This window comes from Schistocerca serialis, chromosome 9, assembly GCF_023864345.2.
Source record: "Schistocerca serialis cubense isolate TAMUIC-IGC-003099 chromosome 9, iqSchSeri2.2, whole genome shotgun sequence".
In the NCBI taxonomy this organism is placed as follows: Eukaryota; Metazoa; Arthropoda; class Insecta; order Orthoptera; family Acrididae; genus Schistocerca; species Schistocerca serialis.
Genome location: NC_064646.1, coordinates 69231919 through 69256354, shown reverse-complemented (window position 1 = coordinate 69256354; position 24436 = coordinate 69231919). Strand labels below are relative to the sequence as shown.

Below are 24436 nucleotides of genomic sequence, written 5' to 3'. Positions count from 1 at the left end.
ATGCCCTGAGATTTAGAGGAATGCCACAGATATGCTCCCCAACTGGAGCATGTGGAGGCAGTCCTGAATCCGGTGGTGGACCAGAGGGTGGATGGGATAAAGAGCTTGGAGGTTGAGAAGAGAGCTGAGGGAATCCGAGCATATAATATACTGTAGCCACTCATGGCAACGGATGTATTGGACAGCCTGGAGAACAGTGTAAAGCTCCACAGTAAAAACCGAACACTGGTTGGGAAGCCAAAATCTAACAGAGGTGTCGTCAATAATATAGGCACTCCTGACACCAAAGGTGCTTTGGAGCCATCACGTAAATAAATGAGGCATCCTCCATTTGTGTGCATAGAGCAACAAATGCCCGACGATAAACTACAGGGAGGGTACTATCCTTGGGAAGCTAACAAACGCAATGGAGAAGGCAGATCTGGGGTGAAGCCAGGGTTGTGTCGTATCCCCCATTTGTCAAGAAAGTTTTAGGAAACTGGAAGGAATGTGAATGTAACAGTTCACTGAAGCGGACTCCTGGTGGTAGCAGAGCGGGCGAGTTGCATGCATACCCTAAATCCAAGGAGCCGTCGAAAAAACGGGCACGGGTCGGTTGAGCAGGCATGGAAGACAGATGACTAGCGTAACAACGCATAAGGACAGCTTGCTGATTGGACAGTGGAGGTTCAGTAGTCTCAGTGTAAAGGCTCTCTATGGGGCTAATGTAAAAAGCTCCAGACACTAAATGCAATCCACGGCAGTGGACAGAATTTAGACACCGAAGAATTGACGGCCATGCAGAAGAATAAACTATGCTTCCATAGTCCAATTTCGAGTGCACTAACACGTGATATAGGCAGAGGAGGACCACTCGGTCCATTCCCCAGGAAGTACCATTCAGAACATGGAGGGTGTTGAGGGATCGCAGACAGTGAGCTGAAAGATATGAAATGTGGGATACCAGCACAGTTTTCTGTCAAACAAAGTCCCAAGAATTTTGCAACATCTGTGAACAGAAGGTCAACAGGGCCTAGATGTAGGGAAGGTGGATAAAACTCTATACGATGCCAAAAATTTACACAGACGGTCTAACTGGGAGAAAATCGGAAGCCAATTTCGTTGCTCCATGAGTGGAGGTGATTGAGACATCCTTGAAGACATTGTTCAAGAAGGATGGTCTGTTGAGAGCTGTAGTAGATTGTAAAATCATTGACAAAGAGGGAGCCCAAGACACCGGGAAGGAGACAGTCCATAATTGGATTTATGGTGATGGCAAAGAGTACAACAATTAGCATGGAGTCCTGGGGCACCCTGTTCTCTTGGGAGAAAGTACGGGACAGAGTAGTGTTCACACGCACCTTAAATGTGCGCTCTGCAATAAATTCATGGACAAAAAGTGGTAGCTGACCTCAAAAGCCCCATGAGAACACTGTCCTCCAACAGGTATCGTATGCCCTCTCCAGATCAAAACATATAGCTACCGTTTGGCGTTTCCTGAGAAAATTGCTCAAGTTATAAGTGGAGAGAGCAACAAGATGGTCAACGGCGGATCGATGCTTTTTGAAACCACACTGGGCAGTTGTTAAAAGGTTTCAAGACTCCAGCCACCAGCCTAAATGGCAATTTACCATACACACCAAAATCTTACAAACACTACTCGTGAGAGAGATTGGGCAATAGTTGGAGGGGAGATGTTTGTCCTTTCCAGGTTTCGAACAGGAATGACAATAGCTTCCCGCCATCTTCTAGGAAAGTTACTGCTGACCCGAAGTCTATTATCAAGGCGAAGGAGGTAGCACAGACTAGGATATGAGAGATGCAACAACATTTGGACGTGGATACCATCTGGTCTTGGGGCAGAAGAGTGAGAGGAGGAGAGTGCATGTCTGAGTTCCTGCACAGAAAAAAACGCCATTATACCTTTTGCAATTTTGAGAGGCAAAAGCAAGAGGTCACTCATCCGCTACCTGTTTCTTCGGGAGAAAGGCTGGTGGATAATAAGAAGAGCTCGAAATCTCAGCAAAGTGTCGACCCAATGAGTTAGATATTGCGGCTGGGTCCACAAAGGTATCCTGCCCTGAGGTCGGGGAAAAACTGGACATGGCGGATATCTGTCGGATTTGACTCGAAACAACTGATGAGGGAGTGAAGGTATTAAAGGAGCTGGTAAACCCAGCTTGCCTTCTTGCTATCGCGTATGATGCGACGGCATCACGCAGATAACTGCTTATAGTGGATACAGTTGGCCAATGTAGGACGATGGCAGAAAACGCAAAGAGCACATCTCCGCTTGCGTATTTGCATCACGACATGCCTCGTTCCACCAAGGAACTGGGGGGTACTGGGACAATGGGGAAGTGCGATGTATTGAACGTTCCGCTGCTGTAAGAATAACTTCTGTAACATGAGTGACCTGATCGTCAATGCTAGGAAATTGATGGTCATCAAATGTTGCTAGAGAGGAGAAAAGTGTCCAATCTGCTTGGGAAAACTTCTAGCATTCTGGATGCATGGATGGCAGTTGTGGTTGTAATCGAAGGACACATGGAAAATGGTCACTTGAGTGTGTATCAGCAAGAGTGAACCATTCAGAGCGCTAAGCTAGCCAAACAGTACCGACTGAAAGGTCCAAATGAGAGAAGGTTGACTTGCAGCCAGACAAAAATGTAGGTTCCCCAGTGTTGAGGCAAACAAGATCCATTTGGTCAATCAATAGGGAACCTCTCTGACAAGGACCCGGAGATCCCCAAAGCAGGTGGTGGGCATTGGGAGTCCCCAACCACCAAATTGGGGAAAGGGGGGGGGGGGGGGGAGGGACCTGACCAAGGAGATGAAAGAGATCGGCTCTTGCCATTGGTGTGGACGATAGAAAATACTGGGTGATCAAAAGTCAGTATAAATTTGAAAACTGAATAAATCACGGAATAATGTAGATAGAGAGGTACAAATTGACACACACGCTTGGAATGACATGGGGTTTCATTAGAACAAAAACAAAAAAAATAAAATAAAATATACAAACATTCAAAAAATGTCCGACAGATGGCGCTTCATCTGATCAGAATAGCAATAATTAGCATAACAAAGTGCTGGCCGGGGTGGCCAAGCGGTTCTAGGTGCTACAGTCTGGAACCGCGCGACCACTACGGTCGCAGGTTCGAATCCTGCCTTTGGCATGGACGTGTGTGATGTCCTTAGGTTAGTTAGGCTTGAGTAGTTCTAAGTTCTAGGGGACTGATGACGTCAGAAGTTAAGTCCCATAGTGCTCAGAGTCATTTGAATCATAACAAAGTAAGACAAAGCAAAGATGATGTTCTTTACAGGAAATGCTCAATATGTCCACCATCATTCCTCAACAATAGCTGTAGTTGAGGAATAATGTTGTGAACAGAACAGCACTGTAAAGCATGTCCGGAGTTAAGGTGAGGCATTGGCGTCGGATGATGTCTTTCAGCATCCCTAGATGTCAGTTGATCACGATACACTTGCAACTTCAGGTAACCCCAAAGCCAATAATCGCACGGACTGATGTCTGGGGACCTGGGAGGCCAAGCATGACGAAAGTGGCGGCTGAGCACACGATCATCACCAAACGACGCGCAACAGATCTTTTACGCGTCTAGCAATACTTTGTTTTTTATTTTGGTTCTAATAAAACCCCATGTTATTCCAAGCATGTGTGTCAATTTTTACCTCTCTATCTACATTATTCCATGGTTTATTAAGTTTTTAAATTTACATTGACTTTTTGATCACCAGGTATATGATACAAAGAGAGAAGGTGAATGCAGAAAGGGAAAGACGTACAGAGACAGCTTGGAAGGAACTGTGTAAGTGGATTAGGTGATAATGGATAGTATCATGGAGAATCATCATAGGTGCCCCATGTGCCAGAATGCCAGCAACAGAGGGGAGATCAAACCAGACTGACTGGAAATGAGGGAAGAGAAAGCAATCATGGAAATGTAGCTATGTTTTGTGAAGACAGAAGATGACCGAGGAGTAGGACCATAAGAGGATCAAGAGTTCATCCCAATTGGAGTGAAGGATTGGGGACAGGAAGAGATGTGGAATGGGAAGGTACGCAGCCCAGAAAGGAAAGAGAGTTGCACAAGCTCAGAGTCCTGTGCTCACCACACATGTATCCCTGGGTGGGAGGGGGGGAGTAACTTATTAGTTGCATGATCTCCCTGTGTTATGCTTAGAATATTTCAAAGGCACCATATGTGAAAAGTGTTGAGCTTAGCATATGATGTCCAAGTCTTGGCCCCATACAAGAGGGTGTCACATGTGTGGCAGACAAGTATTTTAAAGTTATATATGTATATCTTATTACAGGACACAACTTTCTACTAACTTTTGTCTGTCGGGATTCATGCAGCCTTTTCTGAAGCTTGAGTACGGCTACTTTCTACACTACATGTAAAATATCCTGCTAATACAAGGAGTATCCAAAAGATTCCAGAACAGTGCTGCCCTGGGCATAGTTTGTGTAGTACAAACACTCTTATTTTCGATGTGTTGTACAACTCCTTGCAAGCTACAGTATTGCATCTGGTGTTGCCTGAGAATATTTTGTCTCGTCACAGTGAATTTGTTTGCTGTAGCTGTTTTGCTCTGTACTCTTTTTATGATGGGTGTTAGTGAACAATGCATAGCAATGAAATTTTGCTCCCCACTAGGGAAAAGCATTGCACACAGTATTGTGACGAAAACAGCTTACAATGATAACACTATTAGTAAAGCTGAAGTGTACAAGTGGTTTTCCCCACTTACTATCCAATATGTGGGGCAGAGTTAACTATATGTCATCAGAGCCCATTAAGTAGATTTTAAAAAGAATGGAGAATGAGAATTTTGGCTTGTAAACTTCGGTCTCAGGTTCTGGCTGACCAGAAATGGTATGTGAAATGGAAACATGCAGTGCTTCGCAGGAACAGCTTCAAACTGACCGAGAATTTTGTTCCACTATCATCATTACCAGTGATGGGTCATGGTGCTAGAATTATGTGGCATCCAACATTGATCAGATAATGCAGAAGTGCCTGGGATAAACAAATACGGGGAGCAACTGTAAGCCATGACTAAAGCCGAGTATAAAAATGTTTTAAAAATGGATTCACTGATTGTAAAAAAAACTTGTGTGTAATGGAACATGCCTTGAAGGAAATGTTGTTTTGTCAAAAAATTTAAATAAATAGTTTCTTTCAGGAACCCTCTTGTACAACTAGAAAGCAGTCCTGCAAGAAAAGAAGAGAGAGGAGAGGCATTGGCAGTCTGAAGCTATGGCTTACATTCAGACACGTCAGACAGTGACAGCGGAGCTGCCAGAGGGCATAGTCTTCCTCTGTTGGGAAGTTCCATATGAAAATGGATCTCAATAGAAAAAGGAGTTGTTGTTGTGGTCTTCCGTCTGAAGACTGGTTTGATACAGCTCTCTATGCTACTCTATCCTGTGTGAGCATCTTCATCTCCAAGTAACTACTGCAACCTACATCCTTCTAAATCTGCTTACTGTATTCCTCTCTTGGTCTCCCTCTACGATTTTTACCACCACGCTTCCTTCCAGTGCTAAACTGATGATCCCTTGATGCCTCTGATTAGGTCCAGTCAACCAATCCCTTCTTCTAGTCTGGCTGTGCCACAAATTTGTTTTCTCCCCAATTATTTCAGTATTTCCTCATTAGTTACACAACTTACCCATATAACCTTCAGCATTCTTCTGTAGCACCACATTTCAAAAGCTTCTATTCTCTTCTTGTCTAAGCTGTTTATTGTTCATGTTTCACTTCCATGCTTGGCTACACTCCATACAAATACTTTCAGAAAAGACTTCCTGAAACTTCGATCTATATTCAATGTTAAGAAATTTCTCTTCTTCAGAAAAGCTTTTCCTTCCATTGCCAATCTAAATTTTATATACTCTCTATTTCGACCACCATCAGTTATTTTGCTGCCCAAATAGCAAAACTCATCTATTTCAAATGTCTCGTTTCCTAATCAAGTTCTCTCAGCATAACATGATTTAATTTGACTACATTCCAGTATCCGTGTTTTGCTTTTGTTGCTGTTCATCTGATAACCTCCTTTAAAGATGTTGTCCACTCCGTTCAACTGCTCTTCTGAGACTCTTGCTGTCTGACAGAATTGCAAAGTCATCAGCAAACCTCAAAGTTTTTATTTCTTCTCCCTGGACTTCAATTCCTATTTCAAATCAGGGTTTATTGTACCTCCAGAATAGAAGAGGGTGCCATTATGATTTACACATACAGGAGAGACGCATGCCCCTCAGGAAAAATTACGGCTGTAGTTCCCCCTTGTTTTCAGCGTTTGCAGTACCAGCACAGCAAGTCATTTTTGCCCCTGCAACTACTGAAACAGCTGCCGTCCCTCTTCAGGAACCACACATTTGTCTGGCCTCTCAATAGATATCTCTCCGCTACAGTTGCACTTATGAGACGGCTATATGTATCACTGAGGCATGCAAGCCTCCAGGGTTCAGGGCGGGAGGTTAAAAATTAAATTATGAAAGAAGTGAAGCAGGGTGATTATTCACAGGAAATACTGTGAAGGGAAATATTCTAAACAAATAACTAAAATGGAATAAAAATTATTTTAAAATGTGGAGATGTGCATAATCTACCACACATCACATCTGTATACATCTGCATTTGCAGATCGATATTTAATGTTAACAAAGCCCAAGACTCTGAAGAAGCAATACTGTGTACCATAACTATGAGCAGCAGATTCACTAGAGTCATAATTGAGATATTATTTGACAACTACAGCATTTGATTGAAACAATATATATTAATGCTTGTGTGAGTTATATACTGAAACAGAAGTTTCTTTTGTTGGGCATTCTTCACATCAATCCTAAGAACACTCTACAGTTGCTGGTTTTTAGCTGAAGGAAATCTGTGGATGGAGTCCACTTTCCCTCTCCAGCGTGCATAGCACCACTCCTAACAATATGACAGAGGAATTCCACTTTCTGACAAGTAAATCTACACTATCTTAGTTGGAGGCTCAAGTCAGCACGATACACTGCTCGTAACACTTCTCCCACAGCCTGACAGTGCTCTCCAATACTCTCTGAGGACATTAAAATGTCACTGATGTAAAAGGTGACTCATCTAGCAAGGTCTGGCTGATGACTGCATGTATAAATGTTAGGACATTTAAATTTCACTGTAAAAATAGCACAGCCAATACATAAATGCTGCCATTGATTAGAAACACTGTATATTCCCTGGATAGCTTTGAAAAAGAATGTGGCTCACTCAAACTGTGTCAGCTCTTCAGCTACTTTTGGTTGGTCTCGTTCAGTTAATCTGATTTAGGCCACCAAATTTTCACCTGGTGGCAGAAAGTAGAACTGTTATTTTTTTTCAGCATGCTCCTTGAGTCCCCTGATTAATAAACACACCTACTATAAACATACATACAGTTTCAGCATCCTGTGATGTGTACAGCCTACACTGCAGCACTTTGACCACTGTCAGTTTAATTGCAGCAACTGTAAATTTTGAAAACGTTTTTGATGATGTTCACTGAAATACATTCTTTGAACTTCTGAAGGTGGGTGGGATTAAATACAGGGAGGAAAAGGCTATCTACAACTTGTACTGAAACCATACTTCTGTAATAAGGGCTACATGAAATGAAAGAAAAGCTGAATTGTAATTAAGAAGGGAGTGAGAGGTTTCCAGCTTGTCCCTTACGCTTTTGATTATGTACACTGGGTAAATTGTAGAGGAAACCAAGGAGAAACCTGGAAAGGAAATTTAAGTCCAAGAAATTGAAACAAAAAATTTTTGGTTTATAGATGACATTGTAATTCTGTTAGAAATACCAAAACACTTGAAATAACAGTCGATTCGAATGGGTAGTGTCGTGTAATGAGGCTGTACAATTAATATCTGCAAAAGTAAAACAGGGGTAATAGAACGTAGTAAAATCAAATCAGATGGTGCTGAGAGACTTGTACTATTAAATGAGACACTAAAAATAGTTTAAATGACTTTTGTAATTTGAGTAGCAAAATTCCTGATGATGGCTGAAGTACATACACTCCTGGAAATGGAAAAAAGAACACATTGACACCGGTGTGTCAGACCCACCATACTTGCTCCGGACACTGCGAGAGGGCTGTACAAGCAATGATCACACGCACGGCACAGCGGACACACCAGGAACCGCGGTGTTGGCCGTCGAATGGCGCTAGCTGCGCAGCATTTGTGCACCGCCGCCGTCAGTGTCAGCCAGTTTGCCGTGGCATACGGAGCTCCGTCGCAGTCTTTAACACTGGTAGCATGCCGCGACAGCGTGGACGTGAACCGTATGTGCAGTTGACGGACTTTGAGCGAGGGCGTATAGTGGGCATACGGGAGGCCGGGTGGACGTACCGCCGAATTGCTCAACACGTGGGGCGTGAGGTCTCCACAGTACATCGATGTTGTCGCCAGTGGTCGGCGGAAGGTGCACGTGCCCGTCGACCTGGGACCGGACCGCAGCGACGCATGGATGCACGCCAAGACCGTAGGATCCTACCCAGTGCCGTAGGGGACCGCACCGCCACTTCCCAGCAAATTAGGGACACTGTTGCTCCTGGGGTATTCGGCGAGGACCATTCACAACCGTCTCCATGAAGCTGGGCTACGGTCCCGCACGCCGTTAGGCCGTCTTCCACTCACGCCCCAACATCGTGCAGCCCGCCTCCAGTGGTGTCGCGACAGGCGTGAATGGAGGGACGAATGGAGACGTGTCGTCTTCAGCGATGAGAGTCGCTTCTGCCTTGGTGCCAATGATGGTCGTATGCATGTTTGGCGCCGTGCAGGTGAGCGCCACAATCAGGACTGCATATGACCGAGGCACACAGGGCCAACACCTGGCATCATGGTGTGAGGAGCGATCTCCTACACTGGCCGTACACCACTTGTGATCATCGAGGGGATACTGAATAGTGCACGGTACATCCAAACCGTCATCGAACCCATCGTTCTACCATTCCTAGACCGGCAAGGGAACTTGCTGTTCCAACAGGCCAATGCACGTCCGCATGTATCCCGTGCCACCCAACGTGCTCTAGAAGGTGTAAGTCAACTACCCTGGCCAGCAAGATCTCCGGATCTGTCCCCCATTGAGCACGTTTGGGACTGGATGAAGCGTCGTCTCACGCGGTCTTCACGTCCAGCACGAACGCTGGTCCAACTGAGGCGCCAGGTGGAAATGGCATGGCAAGCCGTTCCACAGGACTACATCCAGCATCTCTACGATCGTCTCCATGGGAGAATAGCAGCCTGCATTGCTGCGAAAGGAGGATATACACTGTACTAGTGCCGACATTGTGCATGCTCTGTTGCCTGTGTCTATGTGCCTGTGGCTCTGTCAGTGTGATCATGTGATGTATCTGACCCCAGGAATGTGTCAATAAAGTTTCCCCTTCCTGGGACAATGAATTCACGGTGTTCTTATTTCAATTTCCAGGAGTGTATAATATAAAATATTGACTGGCACTACTAAGAAAAGAATTTGCAAATAAGAAGAATTTGTTGACATTTTATAAAAATGTAAGTGCAAGGGTGTCTTTCATTAAGGTTTCAGTCCAGAGTGTGTCACTGTATGAAGTAAAACATGGATGATGAACAGGTAAGACAAGAAGAGAGCTGAAGTTCCCGAAATGTGATACTACAGGATACTGCTGGAGATTAGGTGAGTTGATCAGATAACTAATGAGAAGGTACTGAATCAAATCAGGGAGAAAAAGACAGTTCTGGTACAACTTGACTATGAAAGGGTGCTGATAGAAGAACACACACACACACACACACACACACACACACACACACACACACACACACACACAGAGAGAGAGAGAGAGAGAGAGAGAGAGAGAGAGAGAGAGAGAGAGAGAGAGAGAGAGAGAGAGAGAGAGAGAGAGAGAGGGGGGGGGGGGGAGGCTGAAGTGGATGTGGCTGCAGTAATCATGCAGAGATAATGGAACTGCATGGGAACACTGAATCATACCAAACTTTGGACTGGACACAACAACAAGTCATTTATATCAAAAATGGCACATGCACTAGCAAGAGAAATAATTACTTTTGAGCCGACTTTGTACATAAAGCGTCTAGCAAATGTATCAGCACTGGAAGATGCTGACTTGAGATACTAAACACAAAACAGAGTGGTTATTGTAAGTCACTCGTTTTACAAATGTTAACCTCACAATTCTCTGGCAATACTTCTTAATAATGTGAAAAAATGCTGAGTTGCATCACATTTTGTAGTCAATGTTAAACTGCAAACCTCCCTTTATTTGGCGAAGTCAGCCGACTGTAAGACAAAGAGATGGCAATTTCAAATCACCCCCAATTGGACCATGTCTAGTAAAGTACTTCTGTGTACAAACCAACCTTCAGATTGATTGGCACTGATCTTTTTTTAACTTTAAAAATGCTTCTTAGGACTCGGCGTAACACAGGGCAACTACGCATTAACAGACGAATACTGAAGAATACATCCTCCAGCCTGCCGTTCTCTGAAACGCAGTCGTTTCTAGTGCAACAATGAATGTACATTTACAACTGTCGGGGTGTACGCCAAATACCATTCTCAAAATGGGTTAGAATGTAATACGGCACCATCTCGATATCTTCGTTTTAGCGATAGGCTGATACGTAGCGAGCTCACGTATACGTTTGATTAGAATCACTAGCACTTAAGCAGAGAGATAAAGTGATACAATTAATTAGCTGCAGGCAATATTAGGGCAATACACTTTAAAGTTTGTTTATTGATGGTGACTTTCTCTTTATGAACGAAAGTATTTGCTTCAATCACAGTTTACTGTAGGACTGGTAAACTGCAGCGGGTTCCCAACTGTCGATGGGACAAGGTTGGTTTCCTTCCTTTAAAATGCATTGATATTATCATTTTATAACCTGTTACTTGCGAATACACTCACCTCTGAAGTACCATCGACATAGATATAGCTTCCTTTCATTTTTCATTTTAGACAAATCCATAGCGGATATATCAACACAAAACTCACTGACGTCTAACGAACAGTTGTCAACTTAAGCACACCCATTATCACAACACTGTACCAAAGATCAAAAAGTGCAGACATTTTACTCTAGCCTGAGACAGATCAATTTAAAGAGTCAAGCCCAGTCTCCACATCGAAAATAAGTTTAGGGGCTTTTAACACTTCTTACTGTCGTACCAGCTGACAAGGCAGTGAATCAATAAGATGTTTTTTCACAAGCTAACTGACAGGTAGGTGCGGTATTTTGGGAGGAATGTACGTGCTTGTTTTCGTTGCCTGCGGAAACATGGCTTCAAACATGACGTAAACAAAAATCAAAGACTTTCATCTTTCTTCCTTAGGCGCTAATGATTTATGATCACTGTACAGGCAGTGCAAAGTCGAAGGATGAGTTTGTGTTATAGGTAATCAGAATTTAACTTTTTTCCTTCTTTTCACTGAATGATGGTGGAATAACGCTTTATGTTGTCTCATTCGTGTTGTTTTAAATAAACTGAAGTTATTTATAGTTTTTGTGTGTGTGTGTGGCCCTGAAACTGAACGTATTTATATATACAGTGTGTAACATTAGACACGGACAGCTATGAGTTCCGGAAACGTAACAGTACGTATGTTGTAATGTTTTACAGTGACAAAATTTAAAATGGCAGAGGCAGAGAAAGGAACAGATACGGAGGCGAGCGAGTCCGTTAGTGAACACAAATCAGATGCTCCGCAAGTAGACACACTGGATAACATTCTGGACAGTAGGGGCTGATAATTTATTTTGTTTATGTACCTGCCACGACTTGTTTGGTACGGTCAACGTCAATTATTTGTGTAACAGGTGCTCTCGAAGATTTTGATAATCCTCCTCCAAACCGAGGAAAATCAACTACTGATGATGCGGCACAGAGCACGTCTTCTGATAATGCACAAGAATTATTGGACAATAGATGGACGGAGGAGTTCATTAAGGAGGCAACGGCCGCCCTAAATCTTGGTGAGGTTTCACTCTTTAGATAAATGTTGCATTGCTGCATGTCAGTCAAAGTGTGAATTAAGAAATTTATTCCGAAATGTTGTTATATGACTCTTTCATGAAATTTTAAAGTGGTTATTATATACCAGATAGCAGCTCGTCGATAAGTGCAGAAGAGTTTGGAGCTACTATACAGAAAATAGCAGAAGCTGCAGGGCAGGCAATATCTGAGGATACATCTGATAGCGATTTCACAGAAACAATATCACGAACATTGAAGAACCTGTCTGAGGGAGCAGACGGACTGCAGGTATGTTGACGTTTGGATTTCCACGTAGGACATTAAAGCCAAAGACTTGTTTAATCCCTTGTAAGTGTAGACAGTTAAGACTATCTTGTAATGATAATCATACATATGTAAATTGTAGATTTTAAAATGTAATTGATGTACTTCAAACCTAAGATAGGTAGCTACTATCATTCTGTAGAGCTTTTTTCTGTTCGTAAATGGTGAGATGGAAATAAATTGGCTGTTCCCTGTTGTTGTTGTTGAACCACAGCCTTAGTCTCCCTCTCTCTTTTGTTTACTTATCTGTTTAATAGTGGCAGACCACAGAGAGGAATAATAATTGACGTACCATACTCTCCTTTTTTCCAGTGTTTTCAAATCAATTTCTCTCTTCTCTCAACGTCTGCCACTCATGTAAAGTATTTATTCTGCTGGTCAATGTGATTTTTGATCCAAGCGCACACAGAACTTGATATTTTTCCTATAAGATTTTCTTTATATTCAATTTTTTGGGTCAACAGAACCACTGATAACAATTGTTGACCGAGCGAGGTGGCGCAGTGGTTAGACACTGGACTCGCATTCGGGAGGACGACGGTTCAATCCCGCGTCTGGCCATCCTGATTTAGGTTTTCCGTGATTTCCCTAAATCGCTCCAGGCAAATGCCGGGATGGTTCCTTTCAAAGGGCACGGCCGACTTCCTTCCCCGTCCTTCCCTAATCCGATGAGACCGATGACCTCGCTGTCTGGTCTCCTTCTCCGAAACAACCAACCAACCAACAATTGTTGGCTTGGGCCAATATCATAACAACAGTGTGGCTTATGATGTCATACAGGCACAAACGGAAATAGAACATAACTCTGTCTTCTCCTCTCTGATGTTTTTTGTATTCTTTTTCTGCCTACTGTGTCTCATCATGCTCTGCTATGAGGGGTATCCTTCTCAACATCCTACAGTCACCTTACAAAATAGTAGTCTGTCATCCACCTCACGTATGTAATAGCGTGGATCTTGAGGGTTGCACTTTTGTAGATGGCCCAGATACAACACCTGTTAAGATCCATCAAATATACCCATGCACTTCCCTTCTACAGCAATCAAATCACAATACTGTGCAACATTCTTGCTACATGAAAACGAGATAACAATCCCACACCACACTTATGTTCTACATCTACATTTATACTCCACAAGCCACTATGAAAACGAGATAACAATCCCACACCATACCTGTGTTCTGCATCTACATCCATACTCCACAAGCCACCTGACAGTGTGTGGCGGAGGGTACCTTGAGCACCTCTATCGGTTCTCCTTTCTATTCCAGTCTCGTATTGCTCATAGAAAGAAAGACTGTCGGTATTCCTCTGTGTGGGCTCTAATCTCTCTGATTTTATCCTCGTGGTCTCTTCGCAATATATACGTAGGAGGGAGGAATACACTGCTTGACTCCTCCGTGAAGGTATGTTCTCGAAACTTCAACAAAAGCTATGTATTCGCATGCACATTACACTTGTGTACATTGAGATTCAACTGCCATTTCCGGCACCATCAACCAATTTGTTGCAGATCCTCCTGCATTTCAGTACAGTTTTTCATTGTTACAACCTCTCGATATACTACAGCATCATCCGCAAAAGGCCTCTGTGAATTACTGATGTTATCCACAAGGTCATTTATGTATATTGTGACTAACAATGGTCCTCCGACACTCCCCTACGGCCCACCTGAAATCATTCTTACTTCGGAAGACTTCTCTCCATTGAGAATGACATGTTCCCACCTACAATAACTTATTTTGTAGTTTCTGTGAACTAGTATCATTCGTCGGTAAGAAGACATAATGATACCACACCAGATGAGTGATGTGTATCTGTCGTCACATATTAACCCACGTATACTTGCTGGAACTGTAGCAATTGCCCTACTTCATATGAAAAGTTTGTATCATTTTGAAGTATTTTTTTATGTTAATAATAAATTCTTTTCATACATCTTTTTAATTCCAGACACTTTGTTAAAGTAGGGATTACAGAAGCATCCGATTCGATCTGTCTCCTTTTTGACCCATGACATCATCAATATGGCGGAAAAGGCCATTCTCAGTGTCTCCAATGTATCACTATGATGCCGCTACATACACGTGGTAACAAACACGAAAATACATATAAATAAAACAATAACATCTCCCTCCAAAAATAGAATCAAACTAACAGCACAACGGTGGGAAATAAGTGGTTTTAGGGTGGGAATAAGCTAAATATATTTAAAAAAAAAACACACACACAATCCCAAAACACAGGACATGATGAACAAAGAAATAAAAAACAAAATTACAACATTCTGCTATCCAACAAAAACCCACAGGAATCGGACGCTCCCATGACCTATATAGCTAAACTGCAATTGTCGATACCACGAAAACAACACCTACAACTACGAAAATTGGAATTGGACATTTCCCTTGACCAGTATAGGTCAACAACAGCTGATGATACCAGAACACCAACACCTACACTTACGAAAACTGGAATCAGACATTTCCCGTGGCCTATATCGGTCAACCACAACTGTCGATACCAAAAAACCAACACTTACAACTCTTGTTGTTGTTGTCGTCTTACGTCCTGAGACTGGTTTGATGCAGCTCTCCATGCTACTCTATCCTGTGCAAGCTTCTTCATCTCCCAGTACCTACTGCAACCTACATCCTTCTGAATCTGCTTTAGTGTATTCATCTCTTGGTCTCCCTGTACGATTTTTACCCTCCACACTGCCCTCGAATACTAAATTAGTGATCCCTTGATGCCTCAGAACATGTCCTACCAACCGATCCCTTCTTCTAGTCAAGTTGTGCCACAAACTTCTCTTCTTCCCAATCCTATTCAATACCTCCTCATTAGATATGTGATCTACCCATCTAATCTTCTCCATTCTTCTGTAGCACCACATTTCGAAAGCTTCTATTCTCTTCTTGTCCAAACTATTTATTGTCCACATTTCACTTCCATACATGGCTACAGTCCATACAAATACTTTCAGAAACGACCTCCTGACACTTAAATCTATACTCAATGTTAACAAATTTCTCTTCTTCAGAAACGCTTTCCTTGCCATTGCCAGTCTACATTTTATATCCTCTCTACTTCGACCATCATCAGTTATTTTGCTCCCCAAATAGCAAAACTCCTTTACTACTTTAAGTGTCTCATTTCCTAATCTAATTCCCTCAGCATCACCCGAGTTAACTCGACTACATTCCATTATCCTCGTTTTGCTTTTGTTGATGTTCATCTTATATCCATCCTTCAAGACACTGTCCATTCCGTTCAACTGCTCTTCCAAGTCCTTTGTTGTCTCTGACAGAATTACAATGTCATCGACGCACCTCAAAGTTTTTATTTCTTCTCCGTGGATTTTAATACCTACTCCAAATTTTTCTTGTTTCCTTTACTGCTTGCTCAATATACAGATTGAATAACACTGGGGAGAGGCTACAACCCTGTCTCTCTCCCTTCCCAACCACTGCTTCCCTTTCATGCTCCTCAACTCTTATACCTGCCATCTGGTTTCTGTACAAATTGTAAATAGCCTTTCGCTCCCTGTATTTTACCCCTGCCATATTCAGAATTCGAAAGATTCCAGTCAACATTGTCAAAAGCTTTATCTAAGTCTACAAATGCCAGGAACGTTGGTTTGCCGTTCCTTAATCTTTCTTCTAAGGTAAGTTGTAAGTTCAGTATTGCCACATGAGTTCCAATATTTCTACAGAATCCAAACTTATCTTCCCCAAGGTCGGCTTCTACCAGTTTTTCCATACGTTTGTTAAGAATTCGCGTTAGTATTTTGCAGCTGTGACTTATTAAACCTATAGTTCAGCAATTTTCACATCTGTCAATGCCTGTTTTCTTTGGGATTTGAATTATTAAATTCTTCTTGAAGTCTGAGGGTATTTCTCCTGTCTCATACATCTTGCTCACCAGATGGTAGAGTTTTGTCAGGACTGTCTCTCCCTTATTTGATTTTGTATTTATAACCCTGTATTCACCTGACCAAAAATCTTGTTCCTCCTGCCACCGAACTTCACTAATTCCCACTATATCTCACTTTAACCTATCCATTTCCCTTTTTAAATTTTCTAACCTACCTGCCCAATTTAGGGAGCTGACATTCCACACTCTGATCTGTAGAACACCAGTCTTCTTTCTCCTGATAACGATGTCCTCTTGAATAGTCCCCACCTGGAGATCCGAATGGGGGACTATTTTACCTCCGGAATATTTTACCCAAAAGGACGCCATCATCATTTAACCATGCAGTCAAGCTGCATGCCCTCGGGAAAAATTACGGCTGTAGTTTCCCCTTGCTTTCAGCCATTCGCAGTACCAGCACAGCAAGGCCGTTTTGGCTAGTGTTACAGGGCCAGATCAGTCAATCATGCAGACTGTTGCCCCTGCAATTACTGAAAAGGCTGCTGCCCCTCTTCAGGAGCCACACGTTTGTCTGGCCTCTCAACAGATACCTCTCCGTTGTGGTTGCACCTACGGTACGGCTATCTGTTTCGCTGAGGCACACAAGCCTCCCCATGAACGGCAAGGTCCATGGTTCATGGGGGAAATGTAACATACTGTAAATAATAACGAATAAGAAACAAATAACAACAAAATCCGTCCTAGTTTTTCCGTTGTTTGATACTGTGTATGAAATGATATGAAAGTTTTCAGAAAGGCAACTGAGATAATATTGACCTATCAAAAATTAGAATAATAATACTGGTATCGACAATTACTGTTGAGGAAAAGTAAAGAGGAGGATGTCCCATTACAAGTTCTCCTTTTAAACTTAATATAATAGATAAAGTACATCAAGTTCTGATATTTTTTGATTTGTGTCAACCTTTCCCTGACATGAGTTAGCAAATTCTCATCTAAATTATTGTCTTGTTGGTTTGTTTTAGTATTTCTTGTACCAGAATTAGCTTTTTGTTGTATTCTATTTGTGCTCCCAGATCAGTTCTGACTGTTTCATTTTAGTAGCTAACTTTCCCATTTTAGCATTTAGGTCTGCCTTAAATGGCTCTCTATCTGCCCTAAATTGTTTACTAAAGTTTTTCAGAAATCTTCAAATCCTCTACTTTGTTTCTGGACAATACTGCCACACACTTTAAATAATGATACTTGAACAACACTTTCCCAGTTCAAAATAGTTATCAACACTTCAGTAAATTCTACAAAAAAGGGGAGGCAGTTTTCACTCAAGATATGACACAAAAGATGGGAAGGGGGGGGGGGGGGGTGTTGCTCAGGAGTAAATACAGCTCACCCGGCTCTGCCGTGCAGTGCACATCAGAATGTAGACTGTACTGTGCTGCTGCAACTCATTGACATTGTGAAGTAACTGCACAACTACCCCTCATCCTGCTAGCTGTTGTATATTCATTAATCGCCCATTAAAATCTGTGATCTTTAGTCAAAGCAACCAGCCATTGATTTTTCATATCAATGTCTTAGACTTTTACTTGTCTGACATTGGCGATACATTACTTTTTAATATTTGCCTTTCAGTGTGTAGTATGTGCACTTTCTTTCTTGAAATAGTTATTTATCAGGTTGTCAAGGGCAATGACACAATTTCACAATAATTTTCTGTATAAATTAGTTTATTCTTCTCAAATAGTTTCATTCAGTAGTTGTTATTATTCTTTTGTGTACAGCTTCTTCCTCTTATTATTCTTTGTGGTGTCCATTTGTTTCTTACATAGTTTGAGTTTCCATTATAGTTTCCAGCAATCATTTCATCCATGTTCTGTACTAAGACACCAAAAATTAGCTGTTCCATTGGATGTTGTATGATTTTATACAGTTCTTGTTACACTTGTATATTTTCAGATGTATGCTCTTGGAAGGCTGTGCGAAAAATCGTCTCCAACCATATTTTTATTGCTATTAAGAAACTTCTTACCACAATTATAACTACCTTAAAGGGGCATGAGAAGTCCATCATTTGTATTAATAAAACCATATCTTGACATTAAACATGTACATCATTGACCTTATCACTTCAGTAGCTTCCGTCAGCCATAACGTCCCAACATAGACTCTGAACATAGAATGGAAAATTAAGAGACCATTTCATTTGTCTCTTTGCACCACATAATAACCATCGTCAAAATGATGACTTGCCACATGAAAAAAAAAATAGCAAACCTGCACAACATCTGTGCTGTTACTTTCAATATCTTTCTTGATGATTTTTATTTACAAGAATTGTTCATCAATAAGAAGACCCAAGCTTATGCAATATTCCTCTGGAGTCGTATATATCACCACAAGCAGTTGGGTTTGAAGATATGAGTGGGTTGCAGAGTCACAACCGAACATAAGGACAAATGATACTTAAATTAGTTATATAGGTTAGTCTGAACAATTTGAAAAGCTTGTTTAACGGTGTTGCACCATTTCCAAGTTAATTAGCATAGAAGTTAGACAATCAGGCCGTTGCGCACACAAATTCAAGCAGCCTGCCAGATACGGTTAGTGTCAGTTGTTCTCATGATGTAGATGATAATAGTGTGCAAAACTGGTCTGCCTTTGGCTCAGGTTCACTCCTTATTACTGTCCCATGTCTGGTTTTTATATTGCTCTCCTGTTTGGTTTTGGGAAGCCAAACAAAGAACCAGTTTGACAACACCATCTCTGGCAGACCATGTGAATTAGCACCCACAACAGCCTGATTGGCTAACTTATACGATAATTAAGTCAGAAACATGTCAGTTTTTTTCTTTTTCTGAACAAATATTTCTCATCACAACCTACCCTGCAACACCCTTACAAGCTATTGAGACCCATCCACAGAACAGATAAAAGATATGCCTGGATCTTTATCTAAGCCCGAAGGAACTGGTAGCCCCTTGAACCTTCCTGCATTTGTTCCTTGCAGTTCTCTGTGAGCGTTTTTATTGTGACTCATTATGATGGAAGGCTGAAATGGTTAAGCTTGCTCTCATAACAGAAATCTCTGGTGACATTGGGTTCTCTCTCTCTCTCTCTCTCTCTCTCTCTCTCTCTCTCTCTCTCTCTCTCTCTCTCTGTGTGTGTGTGTGTGTGTGTGTGTGTGTGTGTGTGTGTGTGTGTGTTAAACCAATCTTACTTTCTTATGTTGACTCCTGTGTTTGGGCAATGTTATATTAAAGACTTTTAAAAATAGTGTTCATCAGAGGGACTGCATGTTCAGAAACAGTTATTTAAGGTTATTTAGTAAACCCAATCATGGTCACTTATAAGTTGTTACTTTTTACTTGTGGCTAATTGGTTTTGATCTACTAGAGATTGATCTCTAGTAGATTGAAACAAGTCATCCGCAAATAAGAGGTAAAAACTTATATGCAACCACAGCTGTGTTTACTAAATAATTATAATACTATTAGGTCACTGGTTCATGGAAAAATATTTTTAAAAAAATATGTTATTTAAGGCTCTACTTGTTTCAAATGCTAATTCCTCCCATCAAGTATTACAGTTTTTATGTCTTGTTGTGAACCTTTCTAATGCACTTTTACTTCCTTTTTCATGAAACTATCAGTACTTTCTGTAAGTAGATCCATACAGGATTTGGCACGTATTATGGTAGAACCTTCTTTCTCCGACATAAACTTATTTAGAGTCCCTAGATATTTCTTTCTATTAAACACAACTGCTCACCTTCCTTCACCATTACTATTTTTTTCCTTCCTTTTTGCACATCATTTGCACTTAAAATTGGGTGTAATTTCTCATGCACATTCATGAAATTATTGCAGCTTTTCTAAATTAATCCTTTAGCTTTATTTAAGTCATCCTGCATATTCCATACTACACATGTTGTACTTGAGCTATTCGGTTAATAAACACAACATGTGTTTTATCTATTTCGTGTAGCCTGCCATCACTCTTGGGTACACTGTTTTCTATTTCCTCCACTCAGTCATCTAGTTTCAGTAATTCACTTAACCTCTCATCAAGCCAAAACATCCATTTTTTTTTAGATATTCTTTTCCCATATAACTCATTTCAGAATGCATTACATCCACTGTTAACTGAATCCTCTACATTGTCTGCATCAGTGGACTGAATGATTCATTATTAACAGGTGTAGCCACACTTATAGGTTGCACATTTACACAGTTCATAAAACCAAATTACTACATTGCTTTTGCAATAGCAATCCTTGATTATCAAACTTATTTGCTCACTTGATAACACAAATTATAAAACATCGAATGAATTATTATGCACCCATCAGATGTGTGTAGTTATCATGTGACTAATGCGTTAGTAATAATGTGACATTCTGCGCACTCTCACAGTGTACATTGACCATGCGTACAGCCACAACTGATCTACTCCATCTCCATACTCCAGTTTAATACAACTTGTTGTGTGTAAAGCGCCCATGGGTTCGCAGTGGATTGACAATGGCCTGTAGAGCCAGATGTTGACAGCTGATGTGGCAGACCTGTCCAAATAAGACTGAGGGACAGTCCATTCTTCACTTTACTTCAAGTCGAATCAACTTTAGATGGGCCACGCTGTTCTATAACGCATCTCACCTCAAAAACCAGTTATCGTAACGTCTTTTGGTTCATATTTCCCTTGAATCACCTCTGCTGTAGCTTGCAATTCATTTGGTTCTTACAAATTATCACAAAATGGTTTTAATTCTTTGTTAGTTTGTTTGTTAAGGTATTTGTACATTAATGCTTGCAACATACACATTAGTTCTTTAGTTTCTGGGGCATTGCTAAGCAGCTGTTTATCGTATCAGTAAATTGTTTCTACATAATTGGTGCATATAATCAAGCTGTTTCTTTGCAAAATTATTTCAGACTTTCAGTGATCATTGCCTTAAACCATCCTTTACAGTTTTCTGTTCCGTGTACTAAACTTTTCCACATGGAACGGTATCTACCTACAATGCCCGTACACGTTGTCTCCTTGAAGGGAGCTCATTAAATTGGTATAAACTAGATTTTAGGAATTGGTCTAATACTGTACACTGCACACTTGTATTATTAAGCCTGCGACTTCACACATTTATTGCCTCTGTCAAACCCCTGCTGACCAGTTCCAGTTGTGACGAAAAATATCCTTTATTGGTAGGTTCTTCCATAATCCCTTTCACCAGTACAATGTAGACAACAAAACTATTGAGAATTCTCACTACCCAACTCTAACTTTATAATGTCACAACAGTGGCTGCACACATTATAGTCCTGATGTAACAACACAGATAATATATATCCAATATTTATACATAGTAAAGGCCAAAAAGGCAGTACATCTACATCTACACACCACAAGCCACCTTGCAGTGTGTGGCACAGGGTACTTTGTGTACCACTCTCACTTCCCCCCTTTCCTGTTCCAGAAGACTGATTGCCGGTAAGCCTCTGTGTGGGCTCGAATCTGTCTAATTTTATCTTCATTGGTCTTTTCGCTCTCAAAACTTTGAGATAAACCACAATGTGATCCAGAATGCTTCTCTTTGCAGCATCTGCTACTGGAGTTGGTTGATTATCTCAGTGATGCTTTTGTGCTTACTAAATGTATTTGTAATGAAATGCGTTGCTCTTTGGATATTCATTATTTTGTATATCAATTCTCTCTCGGGCAGTTCCCATATTGATCAGTAGTTTCAAGTATTGGTTGAATGAGGGATTTGTTAAGCTACCCTCTTTGTTGACAGACTACATTTCCTGAAGCCTTTCCAGTGAATCTCTAGCTAGCATCTGCCTTTCCTGCAATTTGTTTTGTGTGTTTGTTCCCCTTCAAATTGCTTTGTATGTATACTCTTAGATATTTTATGGAAGGAACTGCTTCCAGTTAATGTTCTGCAAATGTGTAATCACACAATAATGGGTGTTTCTATGTATGTATGTATATGCAATATGTTACATTTTTTTAGGTTGAGTCAATTTCCACTACCTGCACCAACTGTCGGTCCTCTACAGGTCTTCCTGCATTTTGCTGCAGTTCTTGTAGCATTGCAACTTCTGTGGGTACAAGAGTATCATCCACAAAAATTCTCAGGGAAATTCCAGTGTTGTCTACTATGTAATTTATATATATTGTGAAAAATAATGGACCTATAGCAACTCCCTTAGGCACACCCAAAGTCACGTTTTTGTCTGAAGACCTCTCTCCATTGACAATGACGTGCTTTGTTCTATGTGCTAGAAACCCATCAGTCCAGTCACAAGGTTGGTCTGGTATTCTGTGTGTGTTTAGCTCATTAAGTGGCAGTGTGGAACTGTATCAAATGCCTTACGGAAGTCGAGGAACTAGGCAGCTACGTGGGCGCCGGTATCTACTGCCTTCTGGGTCTCATGGACCAATGGAGTGAAATGGGTTTCACATAATCATTGTTTTACAGAGATTTTCAGTCTCCAGGGGCAAAGTAGGTGGTAGACTTCAGTTTATTGGTAGAATACTGGAAAAGTGCAATCATTCTACAAGGGAGACCGCTTACAAATCACTTGTGTAACAAGTTATAGAATACTGCTCAAGTGTGCGGAACCTGTACCAAATAGGACTTACAGGGGATATTGTATGTTCACAGAGCAGGGCAGCACAAATGGTTACAAGTTTATTTGATCCATGGGATAGTGTAGCAGATATACTGAAGCAACTGAACTGGCAGACTATTGAAGATAGACATCAACTATCCTGAGAAAGTCTGTTTACAAAGTTTCAAGAACCAGCTTCAAATAATGACTCTAGGAATATACGACAACTCTCTACATATCACTCACGTAGGGATAGTGAGGATAAGATTAAAATAATTACAGCATGCACAGAGGCATTCAGTCAGTCATTCTTCCTGTGCTCCATACGTGAATGGAACAGGAAGGAACCCTAATAACTGGTACAATGAGCCGTACCCTCTGTCATGGTGGTTTACAGAGTATAGATGTAGATATAGACCAGAATCAGAACCGATTTTTGCATAACTCAGAATCGATTTTTGCATAACTCAGAATGGTTACAGTCTCCTGACATTTCATGTAGGTATTACCTGTTTGCTAATCTGGTACTGACACTTGTGGAGAGGTGGACGCAGTGATAGCAGACTATTGTGTGCCATAAAAAGATTGGTGTATTAACATATCATGCTTTTGGAAACTGTGAGGATCATAATGAAAGTAGTGGCAGTGGTCCTTAAATCTCTTAATATTTATTTTTTAGAGAAACCAAGTACCTTGTCATAATCTATGGACTTTTCTTGTGCTTTTATATGTAGCATCTAATTCTTTCCAGATGTTTTTCCCATCATTCTACGAGTTTGAAAAGGGTCTTACAATAGAACTCACTACCCCCACCCCCACCCCCATCCCCCATGGGACCGGAGGTTAGAATAGGCCCGAGGTATTCCAGCCTGTCGTAAGAGGTGACTAAAAGGAGTCTCAGGCATTTCAGCCTTTATGTGATGGTCCCCTGTAGTGTTTGACCTCCATTTTTCAAAATTTTCCCGAAAAGTTAGCCAATTGTGGAAGGGTGCCTTACATGGCGCATAGTGTCCATCATGCGCTGAGACCTCTCGCATCCTTCGTTGACATGGATCTGCACTTCTGCTCATTCTCCAACTGTTGGTTGAGGTCACCTTCTTGGGTGCGTATTTTTCCATGAACTGTGCAGTATCGTTTTCTGCGTTGACGATGATAATGGACTTGTTTACTTGGTTGCACCTGATAACCACACGGTAGCCAGCCCATTGTAGTGGGGCCGCCATGTACCCTGTTGGTTGTAGCCCCCTGACCACACAGGGACTGCTATGCTGATGCCTGCACTGTTAACTCCTCACGTATGCCAAGGAGTAGATGTCCGCCTTCCTAGGGCATCGGGACTCCCAGCAATGGCCATCCTGCCAGGGGCCTTTGCTGCGGATATGTGACGCCCGTGGGGAGGGGCACTTGTTTGGAATGGGTGGCATCAGGGCGGATGACAAACCATGAAGCATAGTACATCATCTCTTGCTGATGGTCAAACACCAGCAGTCTCTAAGTGGACAAGGTGTAACTTCAGTTCTAAGAAATATGACCGAAAATCGTTCCCCCTCCTAGCCACACCATGGGAGGAATGCCAGGCTAATGATGGCAGCGAAGCTTGTTT

General features: G+C 41.5%; 2 protein-coding genes across 3 annotated transcripts in view; one reads left to right on the top strand and one right to left on the bottom strand.

Annotated features, from left to right (window-relative positions):
* LOC126418687 (gamma-secretase subunit pen-2) overlaps positions 1-11142 on the bottom strand; it is a 28178-nt gene extending 17036 nt beyond the window's left edge. Inside the window, exon 1 of the mRNA XM_050085580.1 lies at positions 10955-11142. Within this exon, the coding sequence (XP_049941537.1) occupies positions 10955-11015 (61 nt within the window). The 5' untranslated portion in view covers positions 11016-11142. The remainder of the gene's footprint in view (positions 1-10954) is intronic.
* Position 11143: 1 nt separating this feature from the next.
* Positions 11144-24436, top strand: part of LOC126418686 (peroxisomal biogenesis factor 19) — a 60917-nt gene continuing 47624 nt past the window's right edge. Inside the window, exons 1-4 of one of the 2 annotated variants that reach the window (XM_050085579.1) lie at positions 11144-11268; positions 11668-11784; positions 11865-12020; positions 12149-12309. In XM_050085579.1, coding sequence (XP_049941536.1) covers positions 11682-11784; positions 11865-12020; positions 12149-12309 — 420 coding nt within the window. In that variant the 5' untranslated portion in view covers positions 11144-11268; positions 11668-11681. Of the gene's footprint in view, positions 11269-11373; positions 11443-11667; positions 11785-11864; positions 12021-12148; positions 12310-24436 lie in introns of those variants that run through there. The other variant, XM_050085578.1, reaches the window with a different exon arrangement.